This window comes from Chlorocebus sabaeus, chromosome 24 (genome assembly GCF_047675955.1).
Source record: "Chlorocebus sabaeus isolate Y175 chromosome 24, mChlSab1.0.hap1, whole genome shotgun sequence".
NCBI lineage: Eukaryota > Metazoa > Chordata > Mammalia > Primates > Cercopithecidae > Chlorocebus > Chlorocebus sabaeus.
In genome coordinates this window covers 45787528-45815216 of record NC_132927.1, presented here as the reverse complement: position 1 = coordinate 45815216, position 27689 = coordinate 45787528, and the positions used below count along the sequence as shown (strand labels likewise).

At 40.1% G+C, this 27689-nt stretch overlaps 2 protein-coding genes across 5 annotated transcripts in view; one reads left to right on the top strand and one right to left on the bottom strand.

The window, feature by feature from the left end:
• The window catches only part of SLC39A9 (solute carrier family 39 member 9), a 65658-nt gene extending 56745 nt beyond the window's left edge, over positions 1-8913 (bottom strand). For 2 of the 4 annotated variants that reach the window (XR_012090990.1, XM_007987112.3), the window contains exon 1: positions 7827-8617. Coding sequence is in view for 2 of the 4 variants with exons in the window: in XM_007987112.3 (XP_007985303.1) it covers positions 7827-7922 (96 nt within the window). In the remaining 2 variants the exon portion in view is untranslated. Of the gene's footprint in view, positions 1-7826; positions 8619-8843 lie in introns of those variants that run through there. The other 2 variants (XM_007987113.3, XM_073011111.1) reach the window with 2 other exon arrangements.
• A 21-nt stretch (positions 8914-8934) lies between these two features.
• Positions 8935-27055, top strand: ERH (ERH mRNA splicing and mitosis factor). The gene is made up of 4 exons (XM_007987114.3): positions 8935-9063; positions 12378-12465; positions 20025-20145; positions 26541-27055. The coding sequence occupies exons 1-4, from the start codon at positions 9061-9063 to the stop codon at positions 26641-26643; spliced, it is 315 nt and encodes a 104-aa protein (XP_007985305.1). The 5' UTR covers positions 8935-9060; the 3' UTR covers positions 26644-27055.
• The last annotated feature ends 634 nt before the right edge of the window (positions 27056-27689 follow it).

The window sequence follows — 27689 nt, the reverse complement described above, 5'->3', positions numbered from 1 at the left end:
AATGTTTTGGTTAATAGAAAATTAACCTCAGGCTGGGCGTGGTAGCTCACATCTGTAATCCCAGCACTTTGGGAGGCCAAAGCAGGTGGATCACCTGAGGAGTTCGAGACCAGCCTGGCCAATATGGTGAAACTCTGTCTCTATTAAAAACACAAAAACACCACCACCCAGCTACTTGGGAGGTTGAGGCAGGAGAATCTCTTGAACATGAGAGGAGGAAGTTGCAGTGAGCCGAGATTGTGCCATTGCACTCCAGCCTGGGCAACAAGAACGAAATTCTGTCTCAAAACAAAAAAAAAGAAAAAGACAATTGGCCAGGCGCGATGGCTCAAGCCTGTAATCCCAACACTTTGGGAGGCCAAGGCAGGCAGACCACCTGAGGTCAGGAGTTTGAGACTAGCCTGACCAACATGGAGAAACCCTGTTTCTACTAAAAATACAAAATTGGTGGGGCTTGGCAGCGCATGCCTGTAATTCCAGCTACTCAGGAGGCTGAGGCAGGAGAATCACTTGAACCTCGGAGGCAGAGGTTGCAGTGAACCAAGATTGCAGCCTGGGCAGCAACAGCGAAACAGGAAAGGGAAAGGGAAAAGGGAAAAGGGAAAGGGAAGGAAAGGAAAAGGAAAAGGAAAAGAATAACCTTAGATAAATAGAGTTCGCAACAGATAGTTTGATGTAATTATCTATTAGTTACCCTCAAAACCTTTTCATTTAAAAATGAATTTCCATATAAGGATTTCCAGGGCTGGGCGTGGTGGCTCACGTCTGTAATCCCGGAACTTTGGGAGCCCGAGGCAGGTGGATCTCAAGATCAGGAGATCTAGATCATCCTGGCTAACACGGTGAAACCTCATCTCTACTAAAAATACAAAAAAATTAGCTGGTTACGGTGGTGCGCACCTGTAATCCTAGCTACTGGCGAGTCTGAGGCAGGAGAATCGCTTGAACCTGGGAGGGGGAGGTTGCAGTGGGCCGAGATCGTGCCACTGCACTCCAGCATGGGCAACAGAGCAAGACTCTATCTCAAAAAGAAAAAAAAAAAAAGAATTTCCAGCCCAACTAATACTTATTTCCATTTTATTTCAATAAAGTTAAAAATTGAATATTAGTATTCAAGGAGGATTGAGATTTCCATAATTTCATTATAGGTTTTAAGAAATACCAGTACTCATACTTAGTACTATTTTTTTTTTTTCTAGACAGAGTCTCGTTCTGTTGCCCAGGCTGGAGTGCCATGGTACAATCTCAGCTCACTACAATCTCTGCCTCCAAGGTTCAAGCAATTCTCCTGCCTCAGCCTCCCAAGTAGCTGGGATTACAGGCGTGAGCCACTGCGCCCAGCCAGTACTTGTTACCTGAAATTCCAGACTGAGCTGAAGGGGACCTTGCCATTCAACAAAAGTCTCATCACTAAATTCTTTAATTAGAGGAGAGGTTAAGACTATCATATGCAGAAACATTCTGAATCCATTTCAGGTCATCTTCTCTTGAAAAGGATGTCACTTCTTGAACAGCACAATTTATGACTAACCTGTGAAGATGTCAAGTGTGAAATTGATCTTGGATAGTTCACAATGGGAACTACTTCAGATTCCAAATTGGCAGGTGTTAATTTAAAGGGCATCTAAGACATATTAACTTATTTCTTACAGGTTTCAATGGTATTTGGAGATTGTTTACCTCTGGAGTCTCAAGTTCTACTCCACTGACTAGGCAGAAAGCATGAGACATACTGTGGAAGGTATGAAAGATGTTCCTAATTTGGGGAGCTAAAGGCATCAATTTAGATAGATCCTATTTTCATTCCTTCTTCACAGTGTTCATTCGGAAAGGCAACATTTAGTAGTCAAGTGATTGATCTGGCAATAGGAATCAAAATGACTTAGTTCCAAATCACACCTCTATCACAGTCTGTGACCTCTCCAAGCCTGAGTTTGTTCATTTGTAAAGTGAAGTTTAACAGTATCTCACAGTCTTGTCCTGAGGATTAATTAGATAGTGCACATCAGTGCCTGGTACACAGAAAGAGCTCAATAAACATTATTAATATTATTATGCAGATAGGTCTTAATTATGTTTGTCAATATAGTATCCTGGAGAAAACGAAGTTTTTCAGGAAAACAATATTGAATCATATTGTATCTGGATTTGATTTGATCCAAACTTAGTTTTTTTTTTTTTTTTTTTTTTTTTTTTTTTTTTTTTTTTTTTTTTTTTTTGAGACGGAGTCTGGCTCTGTCACCCAGGCTGGAGTGCAGTGGCCGGATCTCTGCTCACCGCAAGCTCCGCCTCCTGGGTTCACGCCATTCTCCTGCCTCAGCCTCCCGAGTAGCTGGGACTACAGGCGCCCGCCACCTCGCCCGGCTAGTTTTTTGTACTTTTTAGTAGAGACGGGGTTTCACCGTGTTAGCCAGGATGGTCTCGATCTCCTGACCTCGTGATCCGCCCGTCTCGGCCTCCCAAAGTGCTGGGATTACAGGCTTGAGCCACCGCGCCCGGCCCAAACTTAGTTTTATCAAAGATCCTTATGAAACAATAAACTGTAGTTCAATCTAAGACAAGCTGATGATTTCTTTCCAGATATGATAAGTTTACTGAGATTGCAAAGTTTAAAATCTTATAATTTACGTTCATTCTTCTGAGACAGGGTCTCACTTGTTGCCCAGGTTGGTCTCAAGCTCCTGGCCTCAAGCAATCTTCCAACTTCAGCCTCCTAAAGCACTGGAATTACAGGTATAAGCCACTACGCCTGGCCCAAATCTTAGAATTTACAAATGAAATTCCAAACAGGTATAAAATCTCTTGTATTACCATAAGAGGGTAAGAGCAATGTACCAGACAACATAAAAGTCCTTAAAAATGTAATTTTGCTAAATCTACATCAAAGAGAATCTATTGTAGAGGCAGAAGCATACTGAACAAATTTGTTCTTCAGATACAATAAACCTTTGCTTTGAGGGTAACTCAAACCCTTAAAGATACTTACTATGAATGAGTCAGTTATTATAATCAGACACTGATATGGTTTGGTTGGGTCCCCACCCAAATCCCATCTTGAGTTGCAGTTCCCATGTGGTGGGAGGTAATTTAATCATGGGGATGGTTACCCTCACGCTGTTCTTGTGATAGTGAGTTCTCATGAGAGCTGATGGTTTTATAAGGGGCTTTCCCTATTTTGCTCAGCACTTCTCCATCCTGCCGCCCCATGAAGAAGGATGTGTTTGCCTCCTCTTCTGCCATGATTTTAGGCCTCCCCAGCTATGCTGAATTGTGAGTCAATTAAACCTCTTTCCTTTATAAATTACCCAGTCTCAGGTATGTCTTTATTAGCAGTACAAAAATGGACTAATAGAGACACAAAACTTTAAAACATGAAAGAACAAAACAAAGCTTAAGAGTAAATATAATGAAGAAAAGAAAGTTAAATACTAAGAAAAATACTATAAAGCAGGGAGGGTAGAGGAAAAGCTCTGGCCTCTCCAAATAGAATGGTAAATAGTAAGGCAAACCAAACCCCAAAAGAAGACCTTCGGATTCCAAATTGCTGAGAAGTTTCCATGACAGAGAAGGGCAGGAGCGGGAGGAGCTTTACCATTATTAAGTCTTTTTCCAAATAAAAGGTTTAACAATTGTAAATTAGAACAAAGTTATAAAAATGAAAATCTTTAAAAGTTTTTCTAATCAGTATTGAGAATCTGCCTCAACATTTTTGAAAGTTTTTATTATGTTCTAGACATAGTGTTAACCCTGTGCTTATATTATTTCAACCTCACAACAACTCTAGAAGGTCATTTAACAGAAGAGACTTGGATTTTAATAGCTTGTTCAAGTAGTAACACTGATTTTGAATGATAATGTCTCAGACAGTCCCTTTTGAAATTAGTGCATTATTAATCATATTCAACTGTAAAATCACCCTAAGAATAGCACTACCTTCATCTGCCAACTTACGGATTTATGCTGTTGGTTATTTTAGGGAGTAGGTCTCCCTATGTTGCCAGTGGCTATTCACAGGCACACTCATAGCTCACTGCAACCCTGAACTCCTGGGCTCAAGTGATCCTTCCATATCAGCATTTGGAGTAGCTGGGACTAACCCGGTGTGCGCCACTAGCCCCACCTTTGCTGGGTTTTTTTTGTTTGTTTGTTTTGAGAGGGAGTTTCGCTCTTGCTGCCCAGGCTGGAGTGCAATGGCACAATCTTGGTTCACTGCAACCTCCGCCTCCCAGGTTCAAGTGATTCTCCTGCCTCAGCCTCCTAAGTAGCTGGGATTACAGGCATCCGTCACCATGCCCAACTAATTTTGTATTTTCAGTAGAGACGGGGTTTCTCTGTGTTGGTCAGGCTGGTCCCGAACTCCCGACCTCAGGTGATTCACCTGCCTTGGCCTCCCAAAGTGCTGGGATTACAGGCATGAGCTACCGCGCCTGGCCGGCCTCCTTTAAAAGTTAAAAGTGTTTCTCTTTCCCATATACTGAAAAAATTAACATCCTGATTATCATAGTTACTTACAATTGCATTTGAGAATCAGATTTTTTTCCTTTGTTTTATAAATTTTTAAGGCATGAAGGTACAGTTGCCAGGTCAAAGTCCAAGGAAGAAGGCCACAAAAGTATCAAGAAAGGTAGTTTTGGGATGAAGAGAAACTGACAGAGAAATCAATGTCACATAAACCTCTTGGTGGTCACCTCTGGCAGGCAGACCGACCCCACCACTACTGCAATTTCAGACAACCTGATTTTAACTTATTTTTAAATACTAATCTTGCCATAATTGATCATCTGACTTTTATTCCTGTTCTGAGAAATTCTTAAGAAAAAGTATTGAATGAGAAAGCAGCAGCAAGATTAAAAACATGAATAAAAAGCATATCTTTTCATGTAAATCAAGCTTGTCCAACTCATGGCTCGTGGGCCGCAGGCAACCCAGCAGCACTTTGAATGAAGCCTTACACCAATTCACACACTTTCTTTAAACATTATGAGGGTTTTTTGCATTTTTTTTTTTTTAAGCTCGTCAGCTCTCTTAGTGTTAGTGTATTTTATATGTGGTTTGAGATAATTCTTCTTCTGATGTGGCCCAGGGAAGCCAAAAGATTGGACACCGCTGATGTAAATGAAAGTGAACTGTAAAATAATAATACTAGTCTCTAAGAAAGCCAGACTTCCTTAAAAAGGCAAGTCGTTTATCTAGTGTAGGAGTTTGGGGAATTATTTTCTAAAGAAAGAAATTGTGCTTTCCAGTCCCCCATGAATGAAATTTACTTTTACAAATTTACCAGCTCACTAGTTTCATTATAACATTGGTCCATCATAACGGCATATTTTACCTAGAAAAAATATTCAGTTCCTAGGAGACAGAAATCCTAGTTGAATTCTAAGATGTCTTTAAGTTATTTATAACTTTCATTTTTTATTCTAATAGCTCAAAATGCATTGCATCTACTCTAATAATAAACAGATACTATGAATGCTGATTTATAGCATTTTAAGACCTACAGCTGGAAAAGACCACTTGACCGTCAATTTAAGAAAGCCACAAATGACATGACATACTAATTATATTATAATGGCCCAGTTAATAATACCACTCCTGTAAACATTTCCTTCCAGTGAAAAAGGAAATAGTATATATCTGCATACTGCAATAACCATTCAAGGAAGTTTGAAAAAATACTGAAATTGGTAAAGTTATAAGCATTTTATAGAAATAAAAAGTTTTACTGGTTGCTTATCAGAACTATAATTATTCATAAATATTACTTCAATAAGTTTAAAAATATATAGACCAACCCAAATCTCACACGTCGGCCCTACTAATGTCAATTCAATTCTAATATAATTATAAGAAAATACAATAATGTCAAAGGAAACACGGCAGGATCACAAAGTACTGGGCAGGCAGGTAACCCAAATAAGTGAAATAGGCTTTAAGGGCAAGGAGGACTGTGCCTAACAGCTGCTACTCAGCCCAACCCAACCTTTGCCTTGAGGAAATATTGGTAAAGAACAACAATAATAAACTTTCTGCTAATGGAACAGCCTGCAGGCTGGATTCCGCACACAGGCTACCAAGTATATGTATCTTGTACCTTTGCCAAAATGCTTAGTGGCTACGAACTGGTCTGAGTTAGAAAAGCTAGAGTGAAAAAATACCTCTCTTCTGATTCTAATAAACTTCATGAACCTATCCAGTCTCTGTTTCCTCCTCTATGTCAATGATTTTTTTTTTTTTTTTTTTAAGAGGAGTCTCAATGTTGCCCAGGCCAACTCCTGGGTTCAAGCAATCCTCCCACCTTATCCTCTTGAGTAGCTACGACTACAGGCGCGCGCCAACGCACCGAGCTTGAGTTTTTTAAGTGAGGTTAGGTAATGCACATAATTTTTAAAAATGCTATCATTAGATGTTGAGGGGTACAGATTAAAAAGGAAACAAAAAGAGCAGCAACAATTTAAGCCTCTGTTCCATCTGGCTATGGGCTTTACTTTTCCTCAAACTGACAACACCTTGTCCCACCTTCTTTCCCACCCACAGGCTATTTTCACCTGTAATGTCTCCTTTTCCTCAGGTTTCTTCAAGGTGTACTTAATATTTCATTTATACTTCTCCTTTCTACTTCAGGCCTCCTTTGAAAGTACTTTCAGGAATGGCATTGAAACTAGGGCCTATTTTACTGCTGAACTCTAGGACAAACTCATGAAATTTTGTAGTAGATTTTCCCCCTAAATCTTTGAACACTGTGCACTTCGTGAATTCTTTATGCCTACCTGAAGGACCTATCAGCATGTTCATTGAACAGTGCTTCTTCTTCCCGGGACTATCTTCCCGGGACCCTCGCTTAATGTTTGTTCAAGGAATGCCAATCAAATTAACGAAAATGTCAAAACATATTAACCAAAAATTAATTGCTAAGCAAACAGATTTGAAACAACTTCAGAATATCAATTCCAAGGCTCTCCTTCTTTAAAAGGAAATGTGAGTTAAGAACAATCTAATTTAGTTTTTTCTTACATTCATTCTAGTACACGCATCCAAAAAACAAAACAAAACAGCTTTCCTCAGAAAGGTGCGTTTGACTTTCTCAAAAAGAAGTTATATTGATTTCAGTTCATGAGGACAAATAACTTTCTCCATCTTTTTTTCCTTTTTCTTTCTTTTTTTTTTTTTTTTTTTTGGAGACACGATCTCACTCTGCTGTCCAGGCTGCAGTGCAGTGGCCCAAACATGGCTCACTGCAGCCTCAACTACCTGCGGTCAAGGGATCCTCCTGCTTCAGCCTCCCAAGTAGCTGGGACCACAGAAGCACACCACCGCTTGGGTAATTCTTAAATTTTTGTAGGGACGGGGTCTTGCCACGTTGCCCAGGCTGGTCTAGAACTCCTGGGCCCAAGCGATCCTTCCACCTCAGCCTCCCAAAGTGCTGAGATTACAGGCGTGAGCCACCGCGCCCAGCCCTCTGTTTATTTTCTTGATAACAATCTGGAATCTTGATTCCATGAAACCTCTGAGAATCAAAAGAAATGTTATGGTGCCGCTCCCCAGGTAAACGCACAGAACCTCAAATTTTTGTAAGCGATTCTAGGGAATTGCTTACGGAATACTCCAGGATCTTCCGTGGAAAATCTATCCACCCTAAGTTAAGAATTCCACTGCTGAATATGAGGTTTGTTTCTACTATTAAGTGTTACGTATCTTTTTAAAAAGATAGTCTTTCTTAATGAGGCCTTCAGCTTTGAGATTTAACTAGGGAAGCAGCTTCCCTTTGCAACTAAAACTACTACCTCACAGCCATCCCGACAGCTGACAGAAAATTGAGAATTTCTTACCTCTGAGAAATTAACAGCCAAGGGAATGATTCCAGCCACGTAACATCCCACCAACATAGCCAAAGACAGTAGGCTAATGGAGATGAAATCATCCATTCTGCCCTCCTTTATTCACCCACCACCACTAGACGACAAATTTCCAGTGGCTTTGAAAGGTGCTTAGGTTCTTTAAACAGGTGTGGTGGTTCCAAGAGAGTGGGCTTTCCAGTTCTTTAGGCCTCCTCACCAGCAGATGTGTTCACGAGGCACCTTCCTCTTGAACGTACCCGGAAACAGACCCTTGTTGCTGATATTAGCACCAGAGAAAGCTTACAGCAATCTAAGGTCCCAGGCTCTGGGTTCTGAGATGCCAGTCATTAGATTCTCGTGGGTTAACAGAGATGGGAAAAGTCAGAGAGGGGAAAATGTGCGAATGATCGATTTCTTCGATTGTCGGAATGAGAGTGGCACAACGTCTTACGCGGCGGCGGGTGACTCAAGCGAACCTGTTCGTTCCCTAGGCGCCCCAGTCTCCAAGAGGCGGCCCCGAAGGTGATCCGCCCCCCAGGGCAGGAAACCAGCCCACCAGTCCCAGCAAACTCTCCTCTGAGCCTGGGATGAGGAAAAGAGTCCTGCAGGTCTCTAACGATGGGTCCTAGGGGTTCAGCAGCAAAGTTGACACAAAGCTGTCTCTGCCCTATACCCAGTGCTGCCCATGGTACTGCACTCGGCCGGGCCTTGACCCGGAGTCGCCGATACTACAGGTGCCATGGCCGCCAAGTGGCACCTCTTCATTCCATCCGCTTCCGGATTGTCTAACCGCCCCCTCCTTTACAAGGGCACTTCCGGGTTACAACCGACCTCTGGCCCGCGATACTTACGTTGCCGCCATTTTTGAGTAGGGCTAATTAAAGATGTCTGATGTCACTGTCTACACCGGTGCTCACTTGAGCCGTATGTTTAATAACGAAAGTATGGAAGACAGCGTCTTGAAAGAAAATAATTCTTCCTAAAGCTCGGAAACGTTCCCTTACTTACCTTTTTGCCTTTATCGAAGATGGCTGAAACAGAGTCAGTGTCTGCTCTAGCTGCCGGAAGTGACTGTGCCTCTATGATCCAAAAGGCTCTTTTGCGTTGAATTTTCGACGACTTCCGGCGGCTCCTCTCGCGGGGATTGGCTGTTAGCGGCGTTGTGGCTAAGCTCGTGTAACGGCGGCGGTGTCGGCAGCAGCTGCAGCGAAGAGAGTTTGGCGCGATGGTGAGAAAGGCCTCCGCGGCTACCCGAGTCCGAGTCCCCGGCCTCCAGAGCGACCCCAGCCCTATACATTTTCCTCTCCCCACGAGCCCCATGCAGCGCGGCGTGATCTCCCCGCCACTCCAGTTGGTGGATGGATCCTTCTTCCCGCCGCAGAGACGCCAGGCCTGATTCTAGGCCCCGGAGCGCCAGTCCGCCCTGCGGTTGCGCGCCTGCCTGCTCGCTCGAGTCAGGCGTGCCTTGGACCTGAGGATGAGCTCTCTCCCGATTGTTACTCGGTAGAGGGAGGCATAGGGATGGTGGTTTTTTTGGTTTGTTTTTTGAGAGTCTCACTGTATCGCCCAGGCTGGAGTGCAGTGGTGTGATCTCGGCTCACTGCAACCTCCGCTTCCTGGGTTCAAGCAATTCTCCTGCCACAGCTTCCCAAGCTGGGATTACAGGCGCCCACCACCTCGCCCGGCTAATTTTTGTATTTTAGTAGAGATGGGGTTTCATCGTGTTGGCCAGGCTAGTCTCGAACTCCTGACCTCAAGCAATCTACCCGCCTCGGCCTCCCAAAGTGCTGGGATTACAGGCGTGAGCCACCGGGCCCGGCCGGGGATGGTGCTTTTTCCCTCCAAATGCTCTAACCTGCTGTAGGAACAATGGGCCAGGGTTGTGTAACCTTTTCTCGAAGCTGACAGATCCAGCTTACTATACCCAGCATGTGGGCCAGGAGAGGTCGTATTTACTTTGTAGTGTTTTCTCAGCTTTCGTTTTCCTGTGCTCTGCCTTTTTTTTTTTTTTTTTTTTTTTCCTATTTCTGAGACCTCTAGGTAGTTCATGTGGCGCGTCCCTCAGCCCTCGATCCTGTTCTTACCTGTATTTATATCCTCTTGGGGCTGGAGATTGAAAAGTAGGCTCAGCTCAGAGACCAGCTCTATTAGAATCCAACCAGGATGATCAGTAAGCTCCAATTCGAAGAAAGTGACCAAAACTGGCTTGAGAGGTGGTATAATCTGTGAAGAATTTGAGCAGGAAAGCAATGCCATTTAAAAATGACCACATTTTAAAAAATGTATCATGTTGTGTTCTTAGTGGTTTTTAATCCCTGTTTTGGGGCAGTAAGTATTGAAAATAGTAAACTTTGCCCAGTGTTCATTTTAAGACTAGATATAAAAAGCAACATGCTGTATAGTTTATTCCATTGTTATGCTTTCAAATTAGTCCTTTAATTTGCATTAGAATTGGAATACAATTATAGTAGCAGTTGAGATAGCTAGTGTATAGGGGCAAGCTCTGTTGCAAGAATGCACGTGGTTTCTACAAAATTATTTTTTCTTGACAAATGACTCATTGAAACTTTTTGAGTAGCTAGCTTACAAAGACTTTTGTGTAACAAATAATCTAATGCTTTCTGTGGCTTTTAAATCGATTTAACAAAGGCTTTGACTGTTCAGGTTATAGGTGAGAGTTAATCCTTCGTCTCTTGTCACCAAGTTCCGTTTTTATCTCACACCCTCTCAAACTTTTAGTCAAAGTGATTTAATTATTGATGGGGAGAGAAGAGTATAACCCTTTGTTTTGCGTGTCATGTTAAATGTACTATTTTTCCATTGTTTATTCAGCTATTTCTGTTCCAATTTGATGGTTAAAAATTCTGATCATTTTGGCCGGGCACAGTGGCTCACGCCTGTAATCCCAGCACTTTGGGAGGCCGAGGCGGGCAGATCACCTGAGGTCAGGAGTTCGAGACCAGCCTGACCAACATGGAGAAACCCTGTCTCTACTAAAAAGACAAAATTAGCGAGCGTGGTGGCATATGCCTGTAATCCCAGGTATTGGGAGGCTGAAGCAGAAGATTCTCTTGAACCTGGAAAGCAGAGGTTGTGGTGAGCTGAGATCGCGCCATTGCACTCCAGCCTGGGCAACAAGAACTCTGTCTCAAAAAAAAAAACATTATGTTCATTCCAAAACAGTTTAGGGTTCCTGTTGTTAGGAAATTTTTGTTTTCTGGTTTTTGGCTGAAAAATACTAGTACAGCAGAAGAGAAGGAAAAAAGTGAATAGTTTGATTTGGGACTGGGTTTACAGTGGAGTTGCATCATACTTGCATTTAATTAATCAACCTTACACGGGTAGCAAAAAATTGGGTGGGTCATATTTTCAACAGACCAGTGAATTCTCAGCTGGATGAGATTTTTTGCTCCCTAAGGGACATTTGTCACAAAGAATCAGCCAGCTCAAAATGTAATAGAGCCCAGGTTGAGAAACACTGAGATTGACTTGTTAGTGACTGAACACTAACAAAAACGTGTTCCCCAGTGAGCATGAAGTGGAAGACAAGTCTGTCTGCTATTTTTCGGGCACATTTCACATTTCTCGTAGTGTGATAACCTAACATTCTGTGTGATTCTAATACCTGGTTTTGGTATGAGAAAGCCCAGTAAGGCAAGTCATCTACTAGGTGAATAGTTGAATGGATTTTTAAGGGTAATTCTTATGATGGTTTATATCGCTAATTTATCTACTGCTGTAACGTTAAGTCTAACCCCTGGATAAAATGTGACTTTGCTCTTATGCTAAGGTTGGCAAAAAAACTTAAATTGAAACCATGCTTGTGATTATTACACTATTTCCCCTTTTGTTTCCTTTCGTCAGCCCATCTGAGTTTTTATTAATGACTTAAGAGCATTAAAGATGGAAAATGACCACTGGAGACAGAAAACCTAAGCAGGTTTATAATTTAGTTGGGAAGAAAAGATACAGAAGAAAAAGGAAGACAAGGTAGCTTATACTGATAACTGGTAGGCAGTAAATACAGTAGGGCTGGGAGACTTAGGGAGACCTTACAGCAGAGTTGTGAATCCAGCTAGATCCTACACTTGGACTAAGATGTAAATATTTTTGTGGAAAAAGTATTCTAATTACTTTTTTTTTTTTTTTTTTTAAGAGATAGGGTCTCACTCTTCGATGCAATGGTGTGATCATGGTGCACTGCAGTCTCAGCCTCCTGGGCTCAAGGAATCCTCCTGCCTTAGACTTCCAAAGTGCTGGAACAACAGGCATGCACCCAGGAAATTTTATTTTATTTTTTTAGAGACAGGGTCTTGCTATGTTGCCCAGGCTGGTCTCAGGCTTCTGGCCTCAAGTGATTTTCCACCCCTCAGCCTCCCAGAGGATGAGGATTACAGGCATGGGGTGCCATGCCTGGCCTCTCTTAATTACATTTTAATAACTAGCAATCATTATTGCATTACAAATGGGGATTTTTTTTTTTATCATACTATGAATTTCTCAAATAGAAACTTATATTGAAATCATGTTTCCCCCCTGCAGTCTCACACCATTTTGCTGGTACAGCCTACTAAGAGGCCAGAAGGGAGAACTTATGCTGACTACGAATCTGTGAATGAATGCATGGAAGGTAAGTTTAACACTAATCAAGGGTTAGAAAAATGTCTCATTTAGGAACTGGGTTTTCCCCCACCAAATTTCTTTTTTTTTTTTTTAAATAGTCCATCCACCCCAGGCCCTGCCTTTTTATCAAGGGGTAGAAAAATGTCTCATTTAGGAACTGGGTTTTCCCCTTCCAAATTTCTTTTTTTTTTTTTAAATAGTCCATCCACCCCAGGCCCTGCCTTTATCACTTCCAAACCTCCACACTTCTTGAATTGCTAATTTTAGGCGGGAAAACGGATATTTAGGATGGACCATAATTATTGAACATCCTATTTATTTGTTATTTATTTATTTGTTTGTTTATCCTATTTATTTGTTTGTCTCATTTGAGACAGTCTTGCTCTGTCATCCAGACTGGAGTGCAGTAATGCAATCTCGGCTCATGCAACCTCCACCCCCCAGGTTCAAGCGATTCTTGTGCCAAGGCCTCCCTAGCTGCTGGGACTACAGGCATGGGCCACCACAGCCAGCTAATTTTTTATGTGTTTAGTAGAGACGGGGTTTCACCATGTTGGCCTGGCTGGTCTCGAACTCCTGACCTCAAGTGATCCACCAGTCTTGGCCTGTTGAACATTTTAAACATTAATTATGTATATACTATCCTCCTTGCTGCAAGTATTAGGTGTTTGTTTTGTTTTGTTTTTTTAAACTAATGTCTATAGTGAATGACTTTCCAGAGCTGCTTGTTTTATAAATATTCTGTTATTATTTGTCACATGTTATTTTGTTATAGTATAGAAATATTTTACAGGTATCCCTTATATATTCTGGTTAAACTCAAGCACTATAGACTTGCGTTGTCTGTTTTTAACAGGTTGTTTTAATAGATTTAAGGGATACAAGTGCAGTCTTATATAGATATATTGCAAAGTAGTAAAGTCTGGCCCTTTTTTTTTTCCTTAAGAGACGGGGTCTTGCTCTGTCACCCAGGCTGGGGTGCAGTGGTGATCATGGCCTATTGCAGCCTCAGTTTCTTGGGCTCAAGCAGTCCTCCTGCCTCAGCCTCCCAAATAGCTGGGACTACAGGCACTTGCTGCCACACCTGGCTAATTTTTTGTTTCTTTTTTTTATAGAGATGGGGTCACTGTGTTGTACATGTTGGTCTCAGACTTCTAGCCTCAAGCAGTTCTCCTGCCTCAGCCACCCAAAGTTCTGGGATTACAAGTGTGAGCCACCGCGCCCAACCAAGTCTGGGCTTTTAGTGTAACCATCACCTGGTGTACATTGTACGCAGTAGTGATTTTTCATCCCTCACCTTTCTCCCACCTTTTGTAGTCTCCAGTGTCAGTTATTCCACTCTGTCCATGTGCACACATTATTTAGCCTCCACTAATAAGTGAGAACATTAAATGTTTGACTTTCTGAGTTACTTCACTTGAGATAATGACCTCCAATTCCATCCATGTTGCTACAAAGACATGGTTTTATTTTTTTAATAGCTGAGTAGTAATCCATGGTATGTATATGTATGCATACTCATACACCACATTTCCTTTATCTAGTCATCCATTGATGGACACTTAGGTGATTCCATGACTTTGCCGTTGTGTATAGTACTGCAGTAAACATACGAGTGCATTTATCTTTGTTTCTTTTTGTTTTTTGAGACAGAGTCTCACTCTGTCACCCAGGCTGGAGTGCAGTGGTGCAGTCTCAGCTCACTGCAACTTCTGCCTCCTAGGTTCAAATGATTCTCTTTCCTCAGCCTCCTGAGTAGCTGGGACTACAGGTGTGTGCCACCACACCCAGCTAATTTTTGTATTTTTAGTAAAGACAGGGTTTCACCATGTTGACCAGGCTGGTTCCGAACTCCTGACCTCAAGTGATCCACCCACCTCAGCCCCTCAAAGTGTTAGGATTACAGGCGTGAGCCACCACTCCTGGCCATCTACTCTAATTCTTAAAGAAGAACATGGCATTTTTTCTTCATCTCTTTTCAGATCCATTTCTCTGCTGACATTTCTGCTTGCTATTGATGTAGATTTTGTATGCAAACTCTCTTAGCAAATTGTTTCCTAACCTGTATTATCATGTTTGGTCTTTGATTCTGCAATACTCTTTATTAACTTTTGCTGATTTTAATAAAGTCTAACTTAAAAAAAATTAATATACTTTATTTCTCAGGGCAGTTTCAGGGTTGTAGAAAAATTGAACAGAAACTACAGTTTTCCCATATTACTCTCTTTCTTCACCCCCACACTATTTCCCCTATTTTTAACGAATCTCTTTGGTGTGGTACATTTGTAACAGTGATGAACCAGTATTCATTACTGATACATTATCATTAAGTAAAGTTCGTAGTTTATACTAGGTTTCATTCTTTATGTCCTACATTTCTGTGGATTTTCCCAAATGCGCAGTGTCATTTGTCCGCCATTACAGCATCACACAGAATGGTTTCACTGCCCTGCCCTAAACATTACTTGTGCTCTACCTATTCATCTCTTCCTACCCCACCCTCAACCTCTGGGAACCATTGTTCTTCTCACTGTCTCCATAGTTTTGCCTTTTCCAGAATGTCATATAGTTGGAACCATTATCGTGTGTGGCTTTTTCTTACTGGCTTTTTTGACTTAGCAATGTGCATTTAAGTTTTCTCCATGTCTTTTCATGACTTAGTAGCTCTTTTTCTTATTCTAAAAATTAAAAATGGTGATTTATTTCCCATTTAAAAAGCTAAAACAAAAAAAAAGTTAAAATGATTATTAAATAAGTTCTCACATGTTGTGGTTGCCAAATGGTAATTTTATTATTCTTTTTTTTTTTTTTTTTTTTGTAGAAAAAAACTTCTGTAGATCAAATCTTTTTTCTCCTCCCCTCTCACTATTTTTTAAGAGCAGTTGAAGACTATTTAAGACCATGTTTTTAGAGCAGTTTTAGGTTTATGGGAAAATTGTTTGGAAAGTACAGAGCTCCAGCATACGCCTTCTTTCCTCCCCTTCTTAGTTTCCCCTATTAGTGCATTTTCTGGTAGTCTGATTACACTTGTTGCGATTGATGAATTAATATTGATAGATGATTATTAACTAAAGTTCACAGTTTATGTTAGGGTTTACTGTATGTGTTGAACCTTCTGTGGGTTTTGACATGTATAATTACATGTATCTACCTTTACTGTATCATGCAGAGTAGTTTCACTCCCAAAAATCCCCATTGCCTTACCTATACCTCCTTCCTTGCCACCACCCCCAAACCCCTGATCTTTTTACCATCTCTGTAGTTTTGCCTTTTCTGGAATGTCATGTTGGAGTTAGTGGAGTATGAAGCCTTTTCAGATTGGCTGCTTTGACCTAGCAATATGCCTTTTTTTTTTTTTTTTTTTTTTTAAAACTCTGTCACCCATGCTGGGCTGCTGTGATGCAATCTCAGCTCACTGCAACCTCTGCCTCCCTGGTTCAAGTGATTCTCCTGCCTCAGCCACCCAAGTAGCTGGGATTACAGGCCTGAGCCACCACGCCTGGCTACGTGTTTTTGTATTTTTAGTAGAGACAGGTTTTACTCTTTGGCCAGGCTGGTCTCAAACTCCTGACCTCAAGTGATCCATCCACCTTGGCCTCCCAACGTCTGGGGATCACAGGCTTGAGCCCCCACGCGTGGATGACCTAGCAATATGCTTTTATGGTTCTTACTTTTTGTGTGTGTGGCTGTATAGCTCATTTCTTTTTATTACTGAATAATATTCCCTTGAATGAATGTACCACAGTTTGGTTATCCATTCACTTATTGAAGAACATCTTGTTTGCTTCTATTTTTTGGCAATTACGAATAAAGCTGCTATAAACATTTATGTGTAGGTTTTTGCGTAGACCTAAGTTTTCAGCTCATTTGGGTAAATACGTAGGAGAGTGATTGCTAGATTACGTGGTACAAGTATGTTTAGCTTTGTAAGAAACTGCCGAACTGTCTTCAGACATGGCAGTACCATTTTGCATTCCCACTAGTAGTGAATGAGTTTCTGTTCCACATCCTTACCAGCATTTGGTGTTGTCAGTGTTGGATTTTAGCCATTCTAAGGTATCTTATTGTTTCAATTTGCAATTCCCTAATGACATATAATGTCATCTTTTCATATGCTTATTTGCTGTCTACATCTTTATTGAGGTATCCACATCTTCTGCCCATTTTTCATTGATTATGGTTGAGTTTTAGGAGTTCTTTGTATATTTTTGGACACTAGTCCTTTATCAGATAGATGTTTTATAAAGGTTTTCTCCCAGTTTGTGGTGTCTTCTCACTTTCCTAATAGTGTCTTTTGGAGCCAAAAGTTCTTTATTTTTATAAACTTTAACTTACACATTTTTCTTTTTGTTGTGCTTTTGGTGTCATATCTAATAAACCATTGCTTTATCCAAGGTCACAAATATTAATGCCTTTATTTTTTTCTATGGGTCTTATAGTTTGGGCTCCTACTTTTAAGTCTCTGGTCTGTTGTAGGGATGTGTCCAAGTTCATTCTTTCACATGTGACTATCCATTTGTCTGAGTGTCATTTGTTGAAAAGACTGTTCTTTGTTGAATTGTTTTGGCATGCTAGTCAAAAAGCGGTTGACCATAAATGTGAGGGTTTGTTTCTGGGTTCTCATTTCTGTTCCATTGATCTAGATACCTATCCTTATGCCAATACCATATTGTCCTGATTGCAGTAGTTTCATAGTAAGTTTTGAAATCGGGAAGTTTGAATCCTCCAGTGTTGTTCTTTTTCAAGATTATTTTGGCTGTCTTGGGTCTCCTGCATTTCTGTGTCAAATTTAGGATTAGATTGTTGCCTTCTGCAAAAGCAGCTTGGATTTTTACAGAAATTGCATTGAATCTGTAGATCATTTGGGTGAGTATTGCCATCAGGTCTTCCAACTCATTAACGTGGAATGTCTTTCCGTTTATTAAGCATGGCATGGTGGCTCATACCTGTCATCCCAAGACTTTGGGAGGACAAGGTGAGCGGATTGCTTGAGCCCAGGAGTTTGAGACTAGCCTGGGCAACATGATGAAGCCCCTGCTCTCCAAAAAGTACAAAAATTAGCTTGGCATGGTGGTGCGTACCTGTAGTCCCAGATCCTTGGGAGGATCACTTGAACTTGAGAGGTCAGGGCTGCAGTGAGCTGTAATTGGGCCACTGCACTCCAGCCTGGGCAACAGAATAAAACATTGTCTCAAGGGAAAAAAAAAGTCTTTCCATGACATTTTATAGTGTAGAGTGTACACTTTTTGTACTTCTTTTGTTAGGTTTATTTCTAAGAGTTTTATTCTTTTTTATGCTGTTATAAATGGAGTTTTCTTAATTTTATTTTCAGATTTGTTGTTAAGCCATAGAAATAGAATTTATTTTCATATATTGATCGTATATCCTGCAACCTTGCTGTACTCGTTTATTAGTTCTAATAGATTTTTATTGTTTCCTTAGGGTTTTCTATCTACAAGATAATGTCATCTGCAAATAATGATAGCTGTATTTCTTCCTTTCCAATCTGAAGGCCTGTAATCTCTTTTTCTTGCCTAATTGCCCTGGCTAGAACTTCTAGTACAATGTTGAATATAAGTAGCAACAGTAAATACTCTGGTATTCTTCCTAATCTTAGCAGAAAAGCATTCCGTCTTTAACCATTAAGTATAATGGAGGCTGGGCATGGTGGCTCATGCCTGTAATCCCAGCACTTTGGGAGGCCAACCTGGTTGGATCACCTGAGCTCAGGAGTTTGAGACCAGCCTGGCCAACATGGTGAAACCCTATCTCTACTAAAAATACAAAAATTAGGCAGGCTTGGTGGCGTATACCTGTAATCCCAGCTATTCTGGAGGCTGAGGCTGAGGCAAGAGAATCGCTTGAACCTAGGAGGTGGAGGTTGCAGTGAGCCAAGATTGCTCCATTGCACTCTGGCCTGGGTAACAAGAGTGAAAACTCCATCTCAAAAAAAAAAAAAAAAGTATGGTAACTGTGGGTCAATGCCTTTTTAAGATATATGAATTTATTTTCCTAGTTTTTGTTTTCTTTCCATTCAGTAACTCATGGGTGATATTCTGTGATCACAATGTAGTATGCCAGTAGCAATCAACAACCCTAAGATAGTTGTTTGGTAGTTCTGTGGTTGAATAGTATTTTTACTAGGAAATTTATAAAGTTAATTTGGAGCTAATAAAAGGCTTATGTATACAGTATAGGACATGTTTTTTCTAGATAACTAGCATTTATGTCACTTATCCATTCATCATAATAGTCTTAAAATAGTTGACAGTGGGAGTAGACTGAAAAGGTATATTCTCCTTTTGTGGGAATAAGAAAGGAGAGTATCAGGCCAGGCGCGATGGCTCACGCCTGTAATCCCAACCCCTTGGGAGGCTGAGGCGGGCTGATCACCTGAGGTCAGGAGTTCAAGACCAGCCTGGCCAACATGGTGAAACTGCATCTCTACTAAAAATACAAAAAATTAGCTGGGTGTGGTGGCAGGTGCCTGTAATCCCAGCTACTTGAGGGACTGAGGCAGGAGAATCGCTTGAACCCAGGAGGCAGAGGTTGCAGTGAGCCAAGATCGCATCATTGCACTCCAGCCCGGGCAACAAGAGCAAAACTCTGTCTCAAAAAAAAAAAAAAGAAAAGAAAGGAGAGTATCATTGATTAAAAACTAAATAGATAATGTACTCGGTAGCTAATTATAATTAGTGATGTGGGCTTGCTATTAATGATTTTGCTTATCTTTTTTATTATATTTCAGTACTTACATCCTTGTTCATGTGCTAATGCTGTATATGTATTATTTCAAATAAACTCACAATTCTATGAAGAGGCACTCTTAACTCTGTTTGAAAGATGTGGTTCAGGGAATGGAGTTGTTTGTCCTCGGTTTGACAAGGGCAGAGCTGGAACTCAAGTCTGTGTGAATCCGTAGTCCAGGATCTTAAATACACGTTAGGATAATCTCTTTCCTTGTTGCCAATTTTTAATTTTTATTTTTTATTTTTTATTTTTTTTGATTTTTTATTTTTTTGCTCTGTGGCTTTAGGAAGAATTACTGAAAAACCTGTTAAGACCCACAGTGATACTTGTTTGAGCCATCAGATGGCAAGTCTTGAAAGTCCCTTAGCTCCAATGGTTTGAAGTAATCATTTTATTATTAAGACACAAAATAGTTACACCAACATTGTGGTGAATTTCTCGGCTGCCCAGACTGGAGTGCAGTGATGCAATCATGGCTCACTGCAGCCAAGTGATTCTCCCACCTCAGCTTTCCAAGTAGCTGGGACCACAGGCACATGCCATCACGCCTGGCTAATTTTTTAATTTTTGTAGAGATGAGGTCTCCCTGTGTTGGCCAGGCAGGCTGGTCTTAAACTGCAGGGCCGCTGCACCTGACCTGGTGAATTTATAAAATAAAAAAGTATTTGCTAGTGGCAATAATCAAAAGCCATCAATCGATCATCTTTTCCCTAGCCCAACTTTATTAAAGTAAATATGATACCAACGTATAGCACTGCTCATATCTAGAAGTGTATACGATTTTAAGATTTTGCTTTTTTTCCTATCCTTTCTTAGGTGTTTGTAAAATGTATGAAGAACATCTGAAAAGAATGAATCCCAACAGTCCCTCTATCACATATGACATCAGTCAGTTGTTTGATTTCATCGATGATCTGGCAGACCTCAGCTGCCTGGTGTAAGTATTAGCCAACATGTCTGTTATCTTGTATTTTCTATTGTTTTTCTGTCTCTTTGAGGTGATTTATGGTATTGGGAGCTAACTATGTGCCTGACACTGATCTTTGCATTTGCATAGTGTATAGTAATTAATATTTCTCTTACAGAAATAAGAGATTGGCAACATAAAGCCAAAGGCACAGAAAAAAAGAACTTTGCTAATTGATATAGTTAGTATCTAGTAAGGATCCTAATTAAGACGTTCCATGTCCCTGTTCTTTGTTCCTTATACCTAATATTTTTTTTCCTTTACAGTCTTTGTCCTAAAGCCATTGGTTTTGGATTAAAACTAAGATTATCTTTTTTTCATGACATTTCAAAAATTTAAATATGTGTAGGGCTGAAATTGAATTTAATTTCAATCCTACCCTGTGTAAATATATATTTTTTGGTATGTAATAATGAGATTTTTTAACATATTTGTTATAGTTTGTATTGATAATCTGCTTCTGACAACTGCTAACAAGTAGGATAAAGTATTACTATAGACTTACCTAATCTTTTTTACATTAGTGAACAGAAATTGAGGGTAAATACAGCTCATTTAACTGGCACCTTATGATACAATACTCAATCATCAGATACTTGAATACTTATTACATGCCAAGTGCTGTGCTAGAAGTTGAAAGAGCAGTGATGAGAAATATACAAGTCTTACTCATAGGCACTTCCTGGATCACCACTGGAGCCAGTCCTGGAATGTGGCTGCACCATGCTGTCTCCCCAAAAGTTCCAAAACATGCATTTCCTTGGAATGTTTGAGTTTTGTTTTGTGTACTACTTCATTGTGTTCCAGTTGTAGCCATTTCACTTTGGTCACTCAGAACATTCAAATGAATGTTGCGTGGTACTTTAAGCCATGCAGACATCTATAAGAAAAACATACCAGACAGAGGGGATGGTGGACAGCTTGTGTAGAAGTCCTGAAGTACGAGTGCCTGGCATGTTTGAAGTCATTAAGGAAGCCTTTGAGGCTGCAGAGGAATGAGTGAAGGAGGAGAGAGTCTTAGGAGATTGGAGGGGTAGGGAGCAATGATATCCTGGACGCCAGTGCAGAAGTGTACCATTATCATCGATAGGTCAGATATGTAAGGACTGATAATTTAATTGACCTCTGGATTTCACACTGTGGAAGTCTTTGATGACTTCCAAAACAGTTGTGGTAGAGTGCCAGGAGTAAAAATGCTTACAGATTTCAGTGTATGGAAGGGAATGAAAAGAGAGGATTTATCGGTGGCTATTACAGGCTTGCCTTTTTTTTTTTTTTTTTTTTTTTTCTTTTTTTTTTTTTTTGAAGAATTTGGCTTGAAAGAACAGAAAAATGGGGTTGTAGCTGGAGAAGGAAATTGCTTTTTTTAAGGTGGGAAAAGTAATGGTAAGTTTGTAGGCTGATGGGATGATCTACTAGAGAAGGAGAAAGTGATAGCTCAGATTGGTTCTTGGACAGTTCATTCATGAAAAAGGGAGGACAGGCAAATTTGGGAGCGGGGGGGAATTCTGTATGCTTCAGTTATCTCAGAAAGATAGGGAGCAAGGACACCATTTGAAACAGGTGTTACAGGTTTGTGGAAAAGTAAGAAATAAGCTAGGAAGGTGAAAGAAGTAGGGAACTGCAGTTAATTCAGGGATGTATTAAGTGTCCTCCAACGTACCTATCTGATAATGATTTAAAGTGAAATCAGTCATTGTGATCATGGGATTTTTATCCTAGTCTCTTTCACCTGGATGGTTACAGGTGAGGAGTAGGTAGAGAGTAAAGATGTTGCTAAAGGTTGAGGGCATATAACAGCAAGGACTGAATGACCATGAGCTTTAATTGGGTGTGTAGGAGGAGGTGCTGGAAACAGGTAGATAAGTTAATTGTAGGTCCCACTGGATCAAGGATTGCTCACATTAGAGTGTTAGGAAGTGGTGGTCAGAGAATGACATGCTTGAAATTAGGAAATTGAAGTTGTTAGTAATGACAAGGTCTAGGGATCTGGCCAACAGAGGGTAGGAGATGAGATCATTAGAGGAAAAGAGTTCATGGAATTGGAAGGCCTAGGTGTTGACAGAATCATCCACTGGATATGAAATTACCAATAATGTGTATTTTAATTGATAGAATTTAAGAACAAGTTGCTTTGTTTTTGTTCACTGCTGCATCTCTGGTACATAATTAGGGCTGAGTAAATATTGATTATATAAATGCACGTCATTCATGATGTTGTTTGAGGTATAGCTTTCTAAAATTACTGATAATTTTCTATTTCCCTTATTTATATTACAGAGCTGTATTCTGCATTGATTAAAAATTAATGGTTGTCTTTATGATTTTATAAAAGAACCTTACTGAAACATTCACAATCTAATCCTGATGCTTTTGGGATGTCGTACTTACTCCCAGTAAGTGGGAAATCAACTTGAAACGAAGGTTCATGTTTTACTCGTCTTGGGAGGCTGTGGTTAAGAGCTAGCTGGAGTGGAGAATTAGACATAGCTGGGTTTGAATCCTGTCTCCACCATTTGCTAGCTCCCTTTGACAAGGCCACTTGGTATTGCTAAACTTCAGTTTGCTCATTTGTGAAATTGAGACAAATCTAGTTCACAAGACTCCTTGTGAGGATCAAGTGCTTGCTGAGCACAGCTTTATTAGACATGCCGCAACTCCCTTTTCAACTAGATGGAAGAAGTCAGGATAGAGTTTTATTTTTAATTACAAGAATGTTTTTTAAATTTACCAGGAGTAGAATGATATGAATTTTAATTTCTACAAGTGAGATAAATTATAAATTTCAAGTGAGATTTAAAAGGTGTTCAGGTTTTTTATGAAAATTGAACAGAATAAAACAGTTATAAGTAACATGTTAATAACATAAAAGTATGTCATTAATGACAGAACATAACTTTTCTAACTTTGTACTAGACTTTATAAAAAGAAAAATTTAGAGACAGGGTCTTGCTATGTTACCCAGGCTGGTCTCAAACTCCTGGGCTCAAGTGATCCTGCTCCCTCAGCCTCCCCAAGGGGTGAGATTACAGGCATGAGCAGCTGTGCCTGGCTGTATGGACTTTAAAATGTAAACTAGAAACCATATCTAGCATACTAAACTGATTTTTAATACAGTATTTGCTATATTAAAGCAAAATGGGGGGAAGCTTTATTACCTAGATAATTCTTCCCACCTACAGTTGTTCCAGAAATATAGAAGAGAGGTTAATGATAATTTATGACTTTTAATAGTTTCAGAGAGACTGTTAAAAACCATAAATTATCATAGCTTGAAAACCTGTAACTATTTATGTTTGTTTCTAATGTTGAAAACTTTTTGGCCTCTGAAAAACTTTCAGAATCAAATTTAAGACTTAAAACTATTTTTCCCAGGTGACTTTGGTTATGTCCTTTTTGTTATTTGAATGTTCAGGAGAAATCAGGTATTGTTTCCAAAGAGGTCACCCACTGCCACAGCACATCTTGTAACAGCACGTCCTCTCCTCTGTTTCATCAAGGACTAAGATTTGGGCCGTTACTCCTCAGACCAGAGACTGGGTCCATTTTTGGTTTGTAGATGGTTGTGTGCTCATTGCTTCTATTAAATTGACATGGCAGTGACATAGGACTTTTTTTAAGTAATTTTTTTTAAACAGTTTGTATGGAAATGGAATAAATAAGAATCTACTTTGTAACATGGCTAAACCCAGAGCAAACTGACCATGTATTAATAATAAAATGTAGGCATGGAAAATTTGTATTTCGCGTACTTAAAGTCAGAGTAAAAGTTTTTCAGTTTTCTGATCTGTACGTTTTTTAAAGAAGCCTTTTGTAAGATGAACATAATATCCTTTTGATGATGCAGGATTTTCTTGTTTGCTTAGAGACAAAGTACATTTTCACCGTCAGTTATTGTAATGATGAGAGGTATTCCTGATCAATAAGAGAAGTTGGTATCACTGAAGACGCTGCTGATTTCACTGCCCAGACCCACAGCCTCTGTTCTTATATAAACTTACATTCATTGACCATAACAATAGGTTAAAAGATTCATCTGTGCCAATGACTAGGCATTTTATTAAAGTATTTAACATTTAATTGTCTCATTTTCCAGTACCGGTTAACAGCCATCAACCACACAGCTTTCCATAAAGAAGGCATTATTACTTTTTTTTTTTTTTTTTTTTTTTTTTGGAGATAGAGTCTCGCACTGTCGCCCAGGCTGGAGTGCAGTGGTGCCATGTCGGCTCACTGCAACCCCCGCCTCCCGGGTTCAAGCGATTGTCCTGCTTCGGCCTCCCGAATAACTGGGACTACAGGTGCACGCCACCATGCCCAGCTAATTTTTGTATTTTTTTTAGTAGAGATGGGGTTTCACAATGTTGGCCAGGATGATCTTGACCTCTTGACGCAGTGACCCGCCGGCTTTGGCCTCCCAAAGTGCTGGGATTACAGGCATGAGCTGCTGGCATCCAGCCTACTATTTGATGAGTTGGAAAATTGCATGCAAGTTGATGGATTCCTAAATGTTCACAAACCAGAGTGATTTTTGTTGGGGGGGAATGGTATAAACAAAGCCTGTCCCACCCAGATATGATAATTGTGAGAAATTTTATTCCTTTTTAAGTTCTTTTCCAGTGTTAATATAAACGTTATAGTCTCTTCTGCCACATTTTGCAGTAGACTAGCTTAGAGCTTATTTAATTAGGAAGCATGGACAGAGTTTTCAGAAAAAATTACATTTTATAATTTTTTAATTTGGCTAAGCATTTTTAAAAATGGGAATCTTGTACATTTTTAATAAACCAGATTGTGACAATACTGTTCAGAGGAAGAATATGATGTTAATTGTATAAAGCATTCCTACTTTGGAATTTATTTCCTTTGTCAAAAATTGTAGTTTAGGTTTCTAACTTAGTGATTAACAGTGAGGACTCTGGAGTCAGGAGTATTTAAAATCTGCCTCCAGTCCAGCATTACCTAGCGAATAAGTTGCTTCGCTTTTAAAGCCTTGGTTTCTCATTTATGAAAAAGGGGCCCAGGTGCAGTGGCTCACGTCTGTAATCCCAGCACTTTGGGAGGCCGAGGCGGCTGGATCACTTGAGGTCAGGAGTTCAAGACCAGCCTGGCCAACATAGTGAAACCTCGTCTCTACTAAAAATACAAAAAATTAGCCGGACGTGGTGGCACACGCCTATAGTCTTACCTACTCAGGAGGCTGAGGCAGGAGAATCATGAAAACCCAGGTGGCAGAGGTTGCAGTGAGCCAAGATGGCACCACTGCACTTCAGACTGAGTGACAGAGTGAGACTCTGTCTCAAAAAAAAGGAGGTGGGCGGGTAGCTACTCACAGGGTTGTAAGAATGAGTTAATTCAGGTAAGAATTTAAAGCAACACCCAGTACTCTGTGACATCTTACTAGGTACTACTCACAGTCTCATTGGAGTTTTACTGCTAATGCTAGTCTGTGTACTCCTTACCCTTCTGGTTAGAGATATTTTGGAACTTACTATGTCTTCTGATAATTCTTCTCCATAGGCCTCTGGCATTATTTATTTTAAAAAGCAAATCCTAAAATACAGGTTTAAGATTTCCTTAATACTTTACAGGGGGAGGGAAATCAGCAAGAAATCTTTGTTGCCAGTACATGTTTTTTAAAGGTTTTTTTAGTTAACTCAGAATAAACTTTGCGAATCTAAAGTTTGTTCTAGTGTTTTTTGTTTTTTTGTTTGTTTTTGTTTTTGTTTTTGTTTTTTTGAGATGGAATCTCATTCGTGGGAGTGCCATGGCACGATCTCGGCTCACTGCAGCCTCCACCGGTTGAAGCAATTCTCTTGCCTCAGCCTCCCGCGTAGCCAGGACTACAGATGCGTGCCACCATGCCCAGCTAATTTTTGTACTTTAGTAGAGACAAGGTTTTACCATGTTGGCCAGGCTGATCTTGAACTCCTGACCTCAAGTGATCCAGCTGCCTCGGCCTCCCAAAGTGCTGGGATTACAGGCATGAGCCACTGCGCCTGGCCAATTTTTTTCTTGTTGTTTTTTAATCACTAAAGGAACCGTAAAAATAGAAACTATGTAGGAGACAGAACACATGGTTTCTGGTCATACTCTGTGAAGAAATAGGTATGTGACATATTGGGCATTTAGCTTAAAAGTTCTAAGTCATATTTTCTTTTTCCACTGTAAGATTGTACTAGGTGATACAAAGTTCATGTCACTTAAAATTCAACGGCTGTGGAAGTAGCTCTTTCAACTTTTCATTAAGTTCGTTTTTGGAAATGTGCACATCTGTGCCATCATTGGGCAGTTATAATTTGGGGATTTAAACACCTGACAGTGATTGACCACTGTGACTTTGCTTATTCTTTTTCTCTCCTCAGTTACCGAGCTGATACCCAGACATACCAGCCTTATAACAAAGACTGGATTAAAGAGAAGATCTACGTGCTCCTTCGTCGGCAGGCCCAACAGGCTGGGAAATAATTGTGTTGGAAGCATTGGGGGGGTTGGGGTGGGCTTGGAACACAGGTGTGTACAGCGTGCTGTAGTGGAAGTTTTGTATCATAGTAATCCTGTTTCCACTTTGTTATACTCTAGCCAAGATTGACTGTATTGGATGAAAGGTGAGGATCTTGTTCAATCGGAAACCCCCATTACCCCCTCTTTTTTTCTTTTCTTTTCTTTTTTTTTTTTTACTTAAACATTTTTATGATGATTTAGATGAAAGTTGTTCTTCGTCAGTTAATGTTGGTTCCAGTCCTTCAACTGTTCATACCTACTTTATAACATTCATGTACTAACCCTTCTTCAAGATGGGGTGGGGGGTGGAAATGCAGTTTAGCCATGTCCTCAAGATAAAGTCTTGGTAAAAATAAATAAATGTCCTTTAGTTATATTTTCTCCCTGAGTGCTTTTTTTTTTTTGTCTTTGAACATTGAATTTTCTTGCAAAGCATTTTTTCATTGTAAGTTTAAAAACCAATAGCTGCTACACAAAGAATTTGAAGAAAGTTTAAGTAGTGTGCAACACATTTTGCTGTGATTTATGTGAAGCTAATACACTTTTACCTCACTTTTCCAGCATAATTAAATGAATCTTAATTATAGCTCCAAGGTTTGTACCTACTATTGATGCAAACATTATAAATGACTTTCTGGTGATACAGCTTGTCTGCAGCAGCAGCAGACAGATGAACTTCTTAGTGTTAATCAAATCAAGTACTCTTTCTAGGAGGTCTTTGTGCCCTTTCAGAGCCTTTAGTTGGATACTAGTTACCCACTACTGTCGGGAAGCTGTAAGGGCAAGGGAAAAACCACAAAAAAGTATAAGATAGTCTTGTCTCTTTTGTTGTTGTTGTTGTTGTTTTTGAGACAGTCTCACTCCGTACCCAGGCTGGAGTGTACTTCAGTCATGTCAATCGTGTACTTTCAATCAGCAAGTACATGAGCACTCTCTGATTCTGCCATTGTCACTTTACCAACAGCCAGTGATATCTTGACACAGCATAAGATTGAAAGTTTTTTGGAAGG

What these genes read in the sequence shown, in the direction of transcription:
- ERH (XM_007987114.3), top strand. An exon ending in TGTGAATGAATGCATGGAAG is followed by an intron (nt 12,466 to 20,024) that starts GTAAGTTTAACA and finishes ATCCTTTCTTAG; the next exon opens with GTGTTTGTAAAATGTATGAA. An exon ending in GCAGACCTCAGCTGCCTGGT is followed by an intron (nt 20,146 to 26,540) that starts GTAAGTATTAGC and finishes TTCTCTCCTCAG; the next exon opens with TTACCGAGCTGATACCCAGA.